This window comes from Andrographis paniculata, unplaced genomic scaffold, assembly GCF_009805555.1.
Source record: "Andrographis paniculata isolate CXL003 unplaced genomic scaffold, ASM980555v1 Contig51END, whole genome shotgun sequence".
NCBI lineage: Eukaryota > Viridiplantae > Streptophyta > Magnoliopsida > Lamiales > Acanthaceae > Andrographis > Andrographis paniculata.
The window spans coordinates 434,625-449,375 of NW_026137586.1; the positions used below are offsets into that span (position 1 = coordinate 434,625).

Consider the following 14,751-nt stretch of genomic DNA (forward strand, 5'->3'; position numbering starts at 1 on the left):
ATAAATAAAAAAAAAAAAATTGTGGACAAATAAAATTATATACATACTATATAATTAAATAATTAAACTTTAACTAAATATATAATTAACAATTCAGTGTCATTCTTTTTTTTTTTTTTCTTAACGAATATAAATATATACACTAATAGTTTTTAATACATATTTATAAATAAGCTAAAATAATAAATAAATCACAACATGTGCACCGATTGAAGTACAATGTTTAATGATAGAGATATGATTAAATTATAAAGACATACATAAAAAATAAATGAAAATATTGTTTTGTATCTTGAATCTGAAGTGGTGGTGTTTTTTTTTCTTTTTTTTTTTTATAATAATATTAGACACTAAAAAATATAGGTAATTTTTTTTTTTTTTTTTTTTTTAAATTATAGTATTTTGTATGAATATATATTGTTTTTTATAATATTAATAAAAAAGCATATGGAAAAAAAATAATTATAGTGGGAGACCAAGAGAAATATTACTTTCAAATTGACATGTAAACTTCAATTTGTTTAGAAAAAATGAATATCTTAATATGAACGTAATTTTTATACTTCTTCCGTCTCATTGGAACGGTGACATTTGTTTTTTCACATAAATTTTTGAATATTAGTATTATATTGGATTGTAGTAATATATTGTAAGTAAATTTTTGAATATTAGTATATGTTTAATTGTAGTAATATATTGTAAGTTGAAAGAGTATTTATTATATTAAGTAGGTAGACGCAAAGTACGGACAAAAATAAAAAAAATGATAACTTTGAATGAGAAGAGAGAGTATTTAAGAATTAAAAAAAACTTTGACCTAAACATACAAAACAAATACACGTTTTAAACATAATCACAATAATAAAAAAGGACACATAATAATAATAAGCGAACAGTATAAAAACGTGACCTAGCGGGAGACTGAGCGAGCGTTTTTTGTACATTTCATCGGCGGGAAAAAAAAAATTGCCATGGCGGAGAAGGGCAAAGAGGTCACCGAGACGGTGGAGATGATGCCACCGGAACCCGAGGGTTTGCCCAAGGCTATCGTGCGCCGGGTGGTCAAGGACAAGCTTTCCGAGATCTCCACCGACTCCGACAACATCTCCCTTCTCGGGGAGTCGCTCCAGGCATTCTCCGAAGGCGCTCGCGTTTTCATTCACTACCTATCCGCCTCGTAAATATCCCTCGCACACGCTTTTCTTCAATTCTAGGATTGTTTTCTCGTTTAATTTGGTTCGCGCTAGGTGCTGGTTGCGCGATTTCTCTGTCTCCCTGTGTTTGATTTTATTTTTCAATGTTCGGAGAGTAGTGGTGAATAACGATTTATTTGTTTTTTGGTTCTGATTTGGATTCGAATCTATTCCTTTCCTAACTAGGGTTTATCCGTGATTTAGGAATTTCCTTGTTACGCAAATGTTCTTGATTTGTAAATTAGGTTTTCTGTGGTTTTTTTATGAAGAATCACGTCGATGATTCTGGAATTTGACATTTATGTTTATGTTCCTGGCTCTTTTCCATCCCTGTTGTTACGTAGAAATTTACTTAGTGATGATAGTGGACTTGAATTTGTGACATACAGTGACAAATTTGGAGTCTCTGTTTTTTAACATTTGATTTTCTTGATCCCTGCAGCGCTAACGAAATATGTAAGGAATCAAATAGGCAAACAATTAATACAGAAGACGTCTTCAAGGCTTTGGAGGAGATTCAGTTTGGAGAGTTCATTGGGCCTCTCAGAGCATCTCTTGAAGGTTTTGCAATTGCACTTGAACTGTTTTTAAGCATTTCCATCTATAATTTAAGCATTCGTCGCCCCGTAGTTCATAATCTAATCCATTTAGTACTAGCTTTTATGTAGTCATCAATTCGGATAAAGTACAAGTGTATGCAATAATTCAGCTGGCATCGTGTGAATGCATAACTAGAAAATTGGATAAGGAGTATTAAAGTCTTGGCAGGGTAAGATATTAACGACAATTTATCTTACCCGACTAATTGAATGCTTACAATTGCTTGCTGTCTTGAAAACCACTTGTAAGTTGCATCGTCAGGACAATAGATTGCTTACTGAAAATGTGAAAGCAGTATCTTGTCATCTTTGCCCGGCTTTCACTTTTCCGCACTTCAAATCATCATTTGGAAAGACTGTTAATTCCTGGATTAGCAATATCGACGAGCGCATTTGAAGCATTAGGTTAAGATTAAAACGTTAGTTTGTGCCGTGCAGCCAAACTCAAAGAGCTACCTGACTTTTTTGGTAAAAAGACATGTGTTCCTTTGGAGTTTGATTGTGTTTTTTTGTTTAAGTTTTCGGTTAAAGTGAGTGTTTTGAACAAAATATTTTGTGAGAGAAAATAGTGTATTTTTTAAGACAATTGCGATGGTTACATGGTAAAAAAATGGAAACTGAACTCCAAAAGAATGTATCCTTACTTTAGTGATAAATTAGGCTCCATTTAGATATGATTTCTGAATATTTTAGGGAATAGTAGAAGTTTAGTATTTGATTTTATATTCTGTGAAAGTAAATATGTATTTGATGTGATTTTATTTTATTTATTTATTTTTAATGTTACCATACATGAATAGTGCAATAAATTAACTTTGCTGTTAGTATTACTTTGGGCTTTCAGAACTGCATTTTCATTATTGCTCGTAGAAATAGTGTACTTTTAAGATAATCGAGATGATTACATAGTAAAAAAAAGTGAAACTAAACTTCAAAAGAACAAAGCATAGTTTAGTGTTAAATTAGGATACGTATAGATATGATTTATGAAAAATTTAGGTAATAATGAAAAGTTACGGTATTTGATTTTATATTTTGTGAGAGTTAATAAGTATTGATATGATTTCTACTTTGGGCTTTCGGAACTGCATTTATTTCCATTATTTCTTGTAGAATAACTTCACCTCTTCTAGGATTGTTTGTAATTTATGAATTTTATGTGATGGTTTTAGTTATATGTTCATATGCATTGCTAGTTTTTATTATAGCAAATTGGGTGTTGGATAAACCTTTTTCCATGGATCCAGAGAGCCATTATATTTTATATATTTATTTATTTATTTTATTAACCATTTTTGTGATGCAGAACTCAGAGGAAAGAAGTCTGGAGCATCAAAGGAAAAGAAAACTAACAAGAAATCAAAGAGGAAAGAATCGACAGCGGAAAGTGATGATCAAGAGAAACGGCACAAAGCTGCCGACGTTGAGGACGACGAGAATTCGTGATGATCTGCATTTTAGCAGGTACATTGTTTTCTTTTATATAAAATATACATGCTTCATAGATCATTCATTATGTGTATGAGAGCATATTAGTAAGTTGTTCAATCCTTTCTTTGGCTTTTGCTCATTGAAAAAAAAAAAAAAAAACATTCAGTGATTAATTTAAATAATAGTTTGATGTGAACATTTTATGAATGAAAAAAAACAGAAAGAAATTAATTGGAGATTTTTGTTGGATCCGATATTTGGTTTTGGACTGAAAAGAAAAAGAGAAAAAAATCATTTTTGGCCCTAATATAATCAAAATTCATCAATTTTGGTCTCAATATAAAATTTGTATTAATTTTGGTCCAAATATAATTAAAATTTATCGTTTTTTATCCCAATATAATCAAAATTCATCATTTTTGGTCACAATATAAATTTTTTTTATCAATTTTAGTCTCAATATAATAAAAACTTATTATTTTTTGTCTCAATATAATCAAATTTTATTTTTTTTGTTCTATTGTCAACAAACCGACGGAAAACCGACGGAAAATATTGACGTGAAAAAAAAATCAAACTTTATATTTATATTCGAAGAAATTGCACAATCTTGCAAGTTCATGTCAGTATTTTCCGTCGGTTTGTTAATAGTGAGATCAAAAAAGATAAAGTTTGATTATATTGGACAAAAAATAATGACTTTTGGTTATATTAGGACTAAAATTGATAAAAAAAACTTATATTGGGACTAAGAATAATGAATTTTAGTTATACTGAGACAAAAAATAATGACTTTTGATTATATTATGACCAAAATTGATAAAAATTTTATATTGGGATCAAAATTGATGAATTTTGATTATATTGGACCAAAAATAATTTTGTCTTGTAATTTTATTTTTAGGGAAAAAAATTGACATTTTACTATTTAAATTAAAAAAGAAAAAAGGTGTTGGAAGTGAGAATTTGAAGGTGATCATTGGCAAATGCCCAAACCCACCGAGATCCCATTTTAGTGGATGACGATCTTCATTTTCACGTTTACTATGCGCGAGTTTGGAATGTTTTGACCATGTTTCAACTATCTCAATTTATATTTAAGTAAATGAATCCAACAAGATACAAAGTACACTTTGGGTTTGTTAGCTGTCTTTTTTTGATAATGTATTGTAAATAATGCTATTTTGTTTTAAATTATTTACTTTGTCAGAGATAAAATATTTAAATAGTAATTGAAATATTTATATGTAAAACTATTTGATGTAATAATATTAAATTAATGTGGATAAATATAAATTTAATATTTAATATGGTCAAAATTATTAAAATAATACATACTCCTTCCATTCTTAGTTCAAATGCTATATTATTCCCTCATCCTTAGTATTATATTTTATTTTTTATTTTGGTTCGCTTTATATATTATATTATTTTTTTAAAAGAAAATTATTTTATATTTTAATCATATTTAAAATTTAAAATTTATAAATATTTATTAAATTGATTAATGATTTTATATTTATTTACTCCAGTATCCTAGTAATGGTACTATCTATATAACATTATAAATATTCTTTCAATTTATAATATATTATACAAATGTCATTACTTTTATATTGTACTAATAAAATTAATTTAGTCTTTTCACTTTTATTCTACTTTATCCTAATATAATACTAATAAATTCTGAAAAAAAAAAAAAACGAAATGAATATATTATATTGTAATTAATTTTCCTACAACAATTGTCCGTATTAGGGATAGGTGACATTAGAGATGGAGGGGTTAATTTTTTATTTTTTTTTGTAAGAGATGTGTTTGAAGATTTTTTAGAAAAGAAACAAATCGTAAATAATGGTACAAATGTTTGCTTTGTTTACACCATACACTATTACTCATTTGATCATATTTATTTTTTAAAAATATAACATCAAATATATATATAATTTTTTATAAAATATCAAATTAAATATTAATTTTTATCGTTTTTAAGTTTTCAAATTTTCAAAAACTTCCAAAAATTCCTATCCAAACAATCCCTTTAATTTTGGAAAGAAACCAAAGAAACCCACGGGTGCTTTCGGTAAAATTTCATTACGCTCGTCGACCTCAACCTTCCCTTAAGCTGTAAGGGAAGTTCATCCACGCGCCGCCGCCGCCGCCGCCGCGTTCCAATAATATATATATGATTCTATCTTCCAGAAAGTCTTCCAATCCTATCGTCATCCACCGCCTTCCCCATTTCTGTCGGTTACCGCCGAATTACGAATTGCCTGCCGCCATTGTTTCCAATGGCATCTTACAAGCCATCCGCTCCGCCCGCACCCGAAGCCGAACCCGATCAGCCACGGGTAGGGTACCCTTACCACCCTCCCCCTCCGACCACCGCCCCCCACTCCTCCTCGCCCTACGCTCCGATTTCCGGCACCTTCGGCACGTATCCACCGCCTCACGGCGGTTACGGGAATTACTATCAACAGGATGTGGTTCACAGCTCGTTTCCGCCGGGGACCCACCCGGATGTGATTCGGAGCTTCCAGATGGTGGACAGGAACCGGAACGGTTATGTCGAGGAAACCGAGCTCCGAGAAGCTCTGACTTGGAATTACAGGGAGTTCAGCCTCCGTACTCTGCGCCTGCTCGTCTTCCTCTTCAGGAATCCCAACCAGTCCTCTGCAACTATCGGTATCATTTCTGATTTGATGAATTAGGGTTTCGCCGTAGAGCTTGCTTGCAAACGTACTTCCACTTTGTTCTTCGTAATTCATGATTTTCGCTCTTACTGTTCTTATTACAATATATAGAGGTTTTGATGCAGATTCACACACGAATAGATACTAGAACGAGAGATTATTTTCAGATAAGAATCGAAGACTTTTTCATTAAGCAAAAACTACCTACAAATTGGAAAAAAATAGATTTGAAATCCTAAAGTTCAAAATAGGTCCAAAATCAGAATAATTACAAGAAAAAAAAAAAGCCCCGGAAAGTAGGAAAATGCTGATTTGATGCACTAAACTCTCCGCCAAAGCTATGACTTTGACTCGGAACATTTTGGATGATGCAAATTTTGTCCAATTTCGAGTACGAACTCAGTGGTAATAAAAAGATAGGTTGTCAAGGTTGGGCAGTAGTTAATTTTTCAAAGTGATAATAGGGTCTTGGAAATAGTAATCTTGTTGTGAGTATTGTCGATCCATGGATATTTGGATGGTACCATGTTTTTATAATTTCTTCTTGTTGATAAAAACTATGAAGGTCCCAAAGAGTTTGCAGAAATATGGAGTTGCCTCGGCCATTGGCGGGTAAGTTAAGGAGCTTATCTTTGAATCATATTCTATGCTTTTCTTCCATTTCTTTGTCTAGAAAATTCGCGATGACTATGAGAAGCAGATTCTGTGAGATATGCTTGTAGTATGCTATGTTTACTTCTATTGATCATATCTTAAAAGGTCGGTGTATTGAACGTCTTGGACCGACAGACATAACACACTGATTCATTGTTTCTAAGTTATTTACATCTAAGTTAAGGAACGTATCACATCTAAGTTATTTTGCTTGCACTGACTTTTTGGAAATAAACACATTTTTTCCCTTAAATATGAATTATGTTAGGTCTTTCGTATTATGTTTGTGGCTGTTTTTCTTTTTTCCTTTTCTTTCTTTCTTGTTTAGGAACATGCTTCAATAGTAAGATAAAAAAATCAAATCATATTACACCTATAGTTTATAACTTATAACTAGCATGTGTTCTTTAAGGTTTGAGTCTGAGTTTTGGGTTTGAGAATAGTAAAATTTTAAATTGATATAGTATTTGATGTGATGTATTGAATGAAAATTTGATTTCCTTTGTAATATATTAAATGAAAATTAGATGTTTGATTTGATGGTTTTGGGGGAAAAAAATTTATGGGACCTAAAAGAAGCATAATCAGTCTTAATATAAAAACTAAATCAATACATTAAATCTGAAGTGAAAGGTCTTAATATCCCATTTTAAAATCATTTCTTCAACAAAAATAAATGAAAAGACTATATGAATATCAATATGGAAAGGAACTAAATAAAAAGCATTAGAGGATGATTACAAGTGGATCGGTTGGTGTATTGTAGTGAAAGTTACTTATATGGAGCATTGTGTCAATTTGGTAAGTATCTAAGAATTAGATCACAATCACATAAGTAAGAAACATAAAATCCATCTAGATATTCATATTTTTTTCCTGGAATTAATCTAGATAGGTTTTTCAAACCTTGGTCTTATTTTTCACAGGCCATTTTTGAAAGATTTGATAGAGACAGAAGTGGGAAAATCGATGCTAGGGAATTGAGAGATGCTCTATACAGTCTTGGATATGCATTGCCACCTTCCGTTTTGCAAGTTCTGATGCTGAGATATGATGATGGCACCGGACGCCGGGTAGAACTAAATTTCGACAGTTTTGTTGAGTAAGTTCCTGCTGTTATAAATTGGCAATATATTTTATTTCGACCCTTCTTATTTTTCTTTTCTTTAATCAGCTGCCTTTTTTTGTGTTTCTTTTATTCAGGTGCGGATTGATTGTAAAGGTACGCAAATATCTTGCTCTTTTCTTGACAATACACATTTATACTTAATTTAATGAAATAATGTAATACTAGTTTATCATTATTATTATTGACTAATAGCATCTATATTATTCCCTCCTTATAAAAGTGTGCTTATAAGTTTTACTCTTAGTATTTTAATATTATTTTTTTACTTTTTTATAATGGTAGAATTTAAATTTTTACTGGGGTTGTTAATGTAATTTTTGGATTGAAATAGAATAAGCTGAAAAAATGTGAGAAGTTTGTAGGTGACAATGGTGTAAATAAATAAAAATAAAATAAAAAATAGTTTAAAAATTTAAGTAAGCATTATGTTTTCTTATACTTTTGATAGACAAACTAAAATGGTAAGATAACTTTTTTTTCTTTTTTTATCATGTGGCCAAATGTAAAAGCAATATTTTTCTATTTTTTGTTCACTTGTATTATTTTTATTCTTTAGTCTTTTCTGATTCCTTATTATGTGCATATATATGTATTATATGAGCATGAGAATTGCTATGAGTCTTTTTTATCCAATTCTAGTTACAGATTGAATGCCAATTGTATTATATGTATCTTGTTATTATGGATGTTCTTATCCAATTGTATTATTAGCCTTTTTCTTCAACTAAGATATGGATTGGATGGTCTTTCAGGGCTTGACAGAAAAATTCAAGGAGAAGGATAAAAGATACACTGGATCTGCTACACTGTCATACGACACGTTCATGTCCATGGTAATTCCTTTCATCGTCTCGGATTAGTTTCTTTTCTGTCGGTCGGATCTACAGATGATATAATGTTTTAGAGTCCTTAAAGGTAAAGGCTTTGCAAAAATGGGAAAATTGCATATGGTTTTTGTGTTGTGTGAATGAATGTTGATTTTGATGTGAATGTTGTTAGCACAGTGAGAGTGTGTTATATTTATTTGTAAATGTGACTTGTGAGCACTACATTGGCATCGGATAACAATTCTATGTATGCTTTTCTCTCATTAATAAACCTCGTACATAAGCCCGATTTGTGTAGATGAAAATGGTTAGGGCTATTCAACATATAAAATTAGACGGACAATAATACTAGGATGTTGAATAACATACAATATATGATTCATACTTTATCGGTACATATTTTATGTGTTGTAAATACAAGTAGTATTCGATATTCATAAAATATTTGATAGTTTAAAAAATACTACGCATTTGATTTAATTCAAGTATTCCATTCGATTTTTTAACAATACCATTCATATATTTGACTCAAAATTCGATTAGTTTGTTCTTATTCAATTCGAATTTTCAAAATAATATTTAGACTACTTGACATTAAAAAAAAACACGAACATCTACTATTTATGAAATTTTTTTCAAATTGACATAAAAGTTGGAACTTACAACAATATAAAATATCTATTTAATTAAACAGCATCCTTAGTTTTGGTTGTAGCTCTATTAAATCCATTAATTCACTTTCATGTAGCAACACTTGATACGTGACCTATTGAATTAGCGTGACATTTAGTTGTCAAATTAAACAGGACTAATTTTATTTATTGCATAATAGACCTATGGATTATCGTCCTTACTTTTGGACAAAAAATAAAATCCTACACAGATTTTAATGTTATATGCAGATGGGAGAGAAAATTTACACAATTAACTATATTTAAGAAAACATCCATAAATAATAAAAGAGGTGAACACAAAAAAGTATGATCAAGAAACTGCCAAGCAAAACATGATAGTTCAGAATGAGTGCAATAACACAAAATTTGAGAACTAACAAATATCAGCAAAAGCCAAACGACAAAATCCGAGAAAATAATTCCTAAATGCTTTAGCTGTCTTACACCTTTCTTCGACCTTGTCATCATCTTAAAAGATGCGCTGCGGCCTTCCCATGGTACTCTTCAAGTATAGGCACCTCACCTGATACACCACAACCACAAAAATTAGCATTTCTCAAAACAACAGTTGAAATAAAGAGTAATAAAACGTCTCGTGTGCCCAATGACGTATCTAAATATACGATAAGGGCAGCTAAAAACTGATTCCCTTACATTCTGCCAATTCTTCTTCAACAATGAAACGAGGAAATTGACACTCATTTGCACATTCTGAAATAATTGCTTCTCTTCCATGTCAAGGTTCCCAACTGCGACCCCCATGCAGAGAACCTTCTTTAATTGGAATTTTACGGTGGCCTTGGTCTCATTCACCTTTGATTCCAGAGATTCCTGGTGGGTCACAAGTGTAGGGAACTTACCTGTGCATCGTACAAGGAATTTTACTTTTAATGCAAGCAAAATGTGAAAAGAAAATTGCTGTCCTCATCCCCTATTTTTAGTATTGTCAAAGCTTGAATCATAATGGTAATGGAAATTGGTACTTGCCTGCCTTGTTTAGACCCGGTCCCAAGAGACGCGGAATCTGCTTGATAACAGCTTCGGAGGCTAAGAAAGCATGGTACTTTTTAGCAAGCTTCTTTACCAGTTTCTTGTTTTTGTTCAGCTTCTTCAAAGCTTCCACGTCCATCGACTCAAGACCTATCTTCTCAGCCTGTAGAAATAATGGTAAAACCAACATATAAGGAAAAAAAAAAAAACTAGAGCTTTACATACAAAAATCCACAATATAAACAAATGTGAAATATATTATAAGCAAGCAATAGAATACCATTATTGTAAGAGATGCAGCTGTGTAGAGTAAAACATAACTTATCAAATAACAGCACAATTCAAAGATGTAAATATCAAGACTAATAGGACATAACAGAGGCTAAAAAAATTACATTAGCATATAAATTTGCAAAATAGATTCTGAACCAAGATAGAGTCACATTAAGAATTATGATTGCATTTCATGAGGAAATCAAGAAAGGCTTATTATTAGCATTTTTAGAGCAAATCCATTCTCAAATTATTTCCCCACAACCATCAATAACCTATAAAATTATTACCATATAGACAAGGATAGATGATCAAATTTTGAAACAAATTAGGGATAATTCATTGTCACGTTTTGTCACCGATGTATATTTACAACAAATCATCTCTCCTCAACAAACACAAGAAAACACCTTGTGGAGAAGAAGTGCAGGAAAAATGATGTAATGAATTAAAATTGGAACAAATTCTACATTGATAATGTAATTTCACCTCTTCGACATGCTGAGCATCACCAAGCATACAGATCTTCATTTTCGGCCTTGGAATATGGGGCAATTTCACAGAGCCACTGAAACGCTTGTCTTTCTGAGGATCATAGTTTTTTAGTCCAATCTGTAACTCTACTGTCTCAGTAAAGTTTCTCTTCTTCTCCTTAGAATCCGAAACAATCACAGAGATTGCTTCCCTCAAGGCGTCACTTTGAAGCTTACTATAAAAATCATTACAACCAGATCCAGTCAGCATATTCTTGTTTTTCGTTAAACAAATTTACAAACCGAAACACAATGAAAAACAGCAAACATTAAACAGTATAATTGAATACATAAAACGAAACTTTTTACAAACAAACAACACAGAATGACGAAACATAATTCGAGCAGAGAACAAATCTGAAACACAATTGATAACGCAACAGAAAGTTTAAAGGCATAAATTAGCGATCCTACCTCATAGTTCAAGATCTGTCGTCTTCCCAAATTCGAATCTGTATCAATCAAAAAATAAAACAAAATAATCAGGCAAAAACGAAAATCAACTTGCTAATAAGCACAAAAGGAATTAATGAGAGGAACCTTAATAAAAACTCCGCATGCAAATACACATATCAAACATAAAGATTCAGAGTTGCAGTTGATGAGAAGGCAATCTCACCTGATGAAACTCTCCCGAGACGGTCGATGAACTGAGAGGGGAGGAAGAAACCCTAAATACTAATCAACCAGAAACCCTAGAAAGAGATAACATTAATCTATTGGGCCTTTAATAAGGCCCATTAGGCTTCCTAATAGTCATATCTCCCTTTGGGCCTTAGCTTCTTGGCCCAAACAATCCATTTACATAAATTATATATTCCATCCGTGTAAAATATGCTTACATTTATTTATTATTTTTTTTGCATGAATATTAAGAAAATATTTGTGTGTTTTTTTAACAAAAAAAAATATACATATTTTTCTAAAAATATTAATTTATCACACATATTCATTATTTTTATATTTTTTACATAAATTTCTCATACATCACATAAAAATACCCATTCAAATTATCTCATAAAACAAACTCATATTTTCCATTTAAATAAAACAAACAATTACTCTCTTCGTCATTCAAATATATTCTTACTTTTCTTTTTTTTTTTGTTGTTATCCAAATTTATTTCCGTTTTCTTTTTTAATAAAAAAAATACCATTTTTCTTTTTAAAAAAAAATAAATTTCTATTATTACATATTTTTCTTAAAAACTCGTGTCCGATCAAATAAACACACAATTAGATGACGAATGGAGTACTAAATTTTTTTTTTTTTTTATGATTACAAATTGAAATCAATATTAGACACTTTACACAATCTTTAATAAAAATATATTTTTTTCTGTTCTCCTATTAATTGTACTTAACATTATAACTATTTTTATATTTATATAGTTTTATGTACAAATAACACACTAATTGAAGTATTTTTTTATTTTTTTTTGTCATTTTTCATTAATTTGTACTACATTTTGATATAATAATTAATATATTAAAAATTAATATGCAATAAGTAGATATGATTCTTAGAGCCGAACGAAAATAATATTTTTTTTTTTCATAAAATATTATATTAAAATACTATTTAAATAAAACTTCAAACCAATATTCTATTTCAAATCAATGTATTCATTTATTTTGATTAAAAATCATAAACAAATGTATGAATAATGGACTCTCATACACAGGAGATATTGCAAAGAAAATAATTATCGAAAAAAAAAAAATAGGATTAACGGTAGATTTGTAATAAAGTCGAGTACGAGTACGTATCAGCTTTCAAAAAGCAACCAACACTAATTAGGGAATGCCATTATTTCTATTATGGGAAAAAGGGGATTTTGCCTTCAATTATATTTTTAAATAAATAACTAAATCATGATATTGACCCATCACCAAATGGGAAAATGCCAAATTAATAATTATTTTTTTTGTTTGGATTTTAATTAATGGCCGTTTACAAGTGGGTTTTGCCATAGGCCATGTATTAATTTAAAATGTAATTGTCGTATAATTGGAATTTTATGATATCTATATTTTATATTATTGGTGTGAGTTTTCTGTCACGCATATATATATATTATATAATCAAATTTTCTTTTGATTTGTTGTGTGACAAAAAAGTGAACCGTTTATTTTTATACGTAAAAAAAAATTGTATATATATATATGTATATCAATCTACTTTTTGTATATAGATTAAAAAAAATGTTAAAAGTATTCTATAAAAAAAATAATTAATTTTGATCTTAATGTATAAAACAAAAATCATCAATTTTAGTCTTAAGGTGTGGTTGTTTTGAAGAAATTCTTTTATGTAAAGTATATAAAATTTTGTACTTAATATAAAAATAATTAATGTATATAGTATATAATTTTTTGGGGAAAATGTTTAAAGATTTTTCTCAAAACAAACAAGCACTTATTAAAAACAAATCAAATCACTTTTGGTTTCTTCGTTAAAAAATTAACGAGAAAAACTGACGTGAATATAGTGACATATGATTTGGATTGAATACGGTCGTATTTCGAATATGATTAGTAATTATTTTTTGTTTCTTCTGTACTTAGTCAAGGCTTGTTTCCGCATCTACTCTCCGCACACGATCAAATTCTCATGATCGTAAGAGCGAACAAGATGGCGGATTTGATTACCACGTAGTTGTCTTGTTCATCATATTCCACAACCAATTTGTCGAGAAAATTGTGGGCCGGGTTGCAAACCACCCTTGTCGAGAACAGTTGCCCGCCCAGCCATGCGTCGCCAGGGGGCTCACTAATTGCTCGACTATCGTGACTTGATCAAGAAAGATTGATTAATTAATTTTTAACGGTAAGAATTATAACCGCTTATTGTATATGAACTTATTTAACGACAAATCCGAACAAAGAGAATTTGTTGAGCGCATCTGGCGACGACATCGGTGTCGGCATAGATAATTATGTTAATTTTATATCTTTTGATCATCTATATGAAAATGATGAACTCTTTGATTGATACGAAGTTAATCATGCACGGACTCAAAATCGTAAAATATAGTTGTATTTGATCCAAATTATATGTCATTTTAGCTTCGCTATGTTTACGTTAGTTTTTTCGTTATTTATTTTTAACAATGAGACAAATAATAATAATAATAATTATTAATAATATGATAACATTCATGAGTTTTTCTTTTTTTTTTTTTTTTTATCATGATAAAAATTAATTAATTTTTGTTTAAATAGAACTATTTTTAAAATTTTCCTAAAAAAATATATTAATTACAATTTTTTTTTAAAAAAAAATTTCTAAAAAAAATATTTTTAACTAAACATATTATATTCATCATGTTAATATTTTAATTTAATGGACTATTTTTACAAATATTTTTACAATAATATCGTGCTGAAAGAAGAATAACGTTTACTTTTTGCAAATAGATTTTTAAATATTAATATTATATTAGTTTATAATAAAAAAATAAAATAAAATAAAAATACTCCTATTAAATTGTATAATATATTAGAAGTTTTAAATGTATTAATTATATTAGATATATAATGCAATTATTAATTAAATTGTATAATGTAAAAATTGTATCTTCTTATGAGATAGTGAAAATATATTAATTTTTAATTACAATAAAGGTAATTATAATTAAAATACTATAATATTCTTGTATATTTTTGTTAATTAATAAAATATTAATTATAATATATATATATATATATATTCAAACTGAAGGCAAAACAAACAGCAGAAAAGGAAAGAGCCA

The 14,751-nt window shown here is 29.5% G+C and overlaps 3 protein-coding genes across 5 annotated transcripts; 2 read left to right on the forward strand and 1 right to left on the reverse strand.

Annotated features, from left to right (window-relative positions):
• The first annotated feature begins 924 nt into the window (after positions 1 to 924).
• LOC127253490 (DNA polymerase II subunit B4-like) lies at positions 925 to 4,448 on the forward strand. 2 transcript variants are annotated; one of them, XM_051278110.1, is made up of 4 exons: positions 925 to 1,177; positions 1,636 to 1,754; positions 3,099 to 3,256; positions 4,166 to 4,448. In XM_051278110.1, exons 1-3 carry the CDS (start codon positions 972 to 974, stop codon positions 3,236 to 3,238), a joined length of 465 nt encoding a protein of 154 aa, XP_051134067.1. In that variant the 5' UTR covers positions 925 to 971; the 3' UTR covers positions 3,239 to 3,256; positions 4,166 to 4,448. The 2 variants fall into 2 exon arrangements, with proteins under 2 accessions (XP_051134067.1, XP_051134066.1); XM_051278109.1 differs by lacking the exon at positions 4,166 to 4,448 and having other exon boundaries at positions 3,099 to 4,089.
• Positions 4,449 to 5,244: 796 nt separating this feature from the next.
• LOC127253484 (probable calcium-binding protein CML48) lies at positions 5,245 to 13,810 on the forward strand. Of its 2 annotated transcripts, XM_051278103.1 has the most exons (6): positions 5,245 to 5,908; positions 6,482 to 6,528; positions 7,497 to 7,672; positions 7,774 to 7,792; positions 8,452 to 8,532; positions 13,565 to 13,810. In XM_051278103.1, exons 1-6 carry the CDS (start codon positions 5,515 to 5,517, stop codon positions 13,793 to 13,795), a joined length of 948 nt encoding a protein of 315 aa, XP_051134060.1. In that variant the 5' UTR covers positions 5,245 to 5,514; the 3' UTR covers positions 13,796 to 13,810. The 2 variants fall into 2 exon arrangements, with proteins under 2 accessions (XP_051134060.1, XP_051134061.1); XM_051278104.1 differs by lacking the exon at positions 13,565 to 13,810 and having other exon boundaries at positions 5,261 to 5,908; positions 8,452 to 8,748.
• On the reverse strand, positions 9,492 to 11,686 carry LOC127253488 (60S ribosomal protein L10a-1-like). The gene is made up of 6 exons (XM_051278108.1): positions 11,616 to 11,686; positions 11,411 to 11,448; positions 10,953 to 11,172; positions 10,188 to 10,353; positions 9,855 to 10,060; positions 9,492 to 9,723 (listed from the first exon to the last, which is right to left on the reverse strand). Exons 2-6 carry the CDS (start codon positions 11,413 to 11,415, stop codon positions 9,670 to 9,672), a joined length of 651 nt encoding a protein of 216 aa, XP_051134065.1. The 5' UTR covers positions 11,416 to 11,448; positions 11,616 to 11,686; the 3' UTR covers positions 9,492 to 9,669.
• Positions 13,811 to 14,751: the final 941 nt, after the last annotated feature.

What these genes read in the sequence shown, in the direction of transcription:
- LOC127253488 (XM_051278108.1), bottom strand. An exon ending in ACCGGGTCTAAACAAGGCAG is followed by an intron (nt 10,061 to 10,187) that starts GCAAGTACCAAT and finishes TACGATGCACAG; the next exon opens with GTAAGTTCCCTACACTTGTG. An exon ending in TGAAGAAGAATTGGCAGAAT is followed by an intron (nt 9,724 to 9,854) that starts GTAAGGGAATCA and finishes GTGGTGTATCAG; the next exon opens with GTGAGGTGCCTATACTTGAA.
- LOC127253484 (XM_051278103.1), top strand. Translation starts at nt 5,515, where the DNA reads ATGGCATCTTACAAGCCATCCGCTCCGCCCGCACCCGAAGCCGAACCC. An exon ending in GTTGCCTCGGCCATTGGCGG is followed by an intron (nt 6,529 to 7,496) that starts GTAAGTTAAGGA and finishes TATTTTTCACAG; the next exon opens with GCCATTTTTGAAAGATTTGA. An exon ending in ACGACACGTTCATGTCCATG is followed by an intron (nt 8,533 to 13,564) that starts GTAATTCCTTTC and finishes TTCTGTACTTAG; the next exon opens with TCAAGGCTTGTTTCCGCATC.
- LOC127253490 (XM_051278110.1), top strand. Translation starts at nt 972, where the DNA reads ATGGCGGAGAAGGGCAAAGAGGTCACCGAGACGGTGGAGATGATGCCA. An exon ending in ATTCACTACCTATCCGCCTC is followed by an intron (nt 1,178 to 1,635) that starts GTAAATATCCCT and finishes TGATCCCTGCAG; the next exon opens with CGCTAACGAAATATGTAAGG. An exon ending in TCTCAGAGCATCTCTTGAAG is followed by an intron (nt 1,755 to 3,098) that starts GTTTTGCAATTG and finishes TTTGTGATGCAG; the next exon opens with AACTCAGAGGAAAGAAGTCT.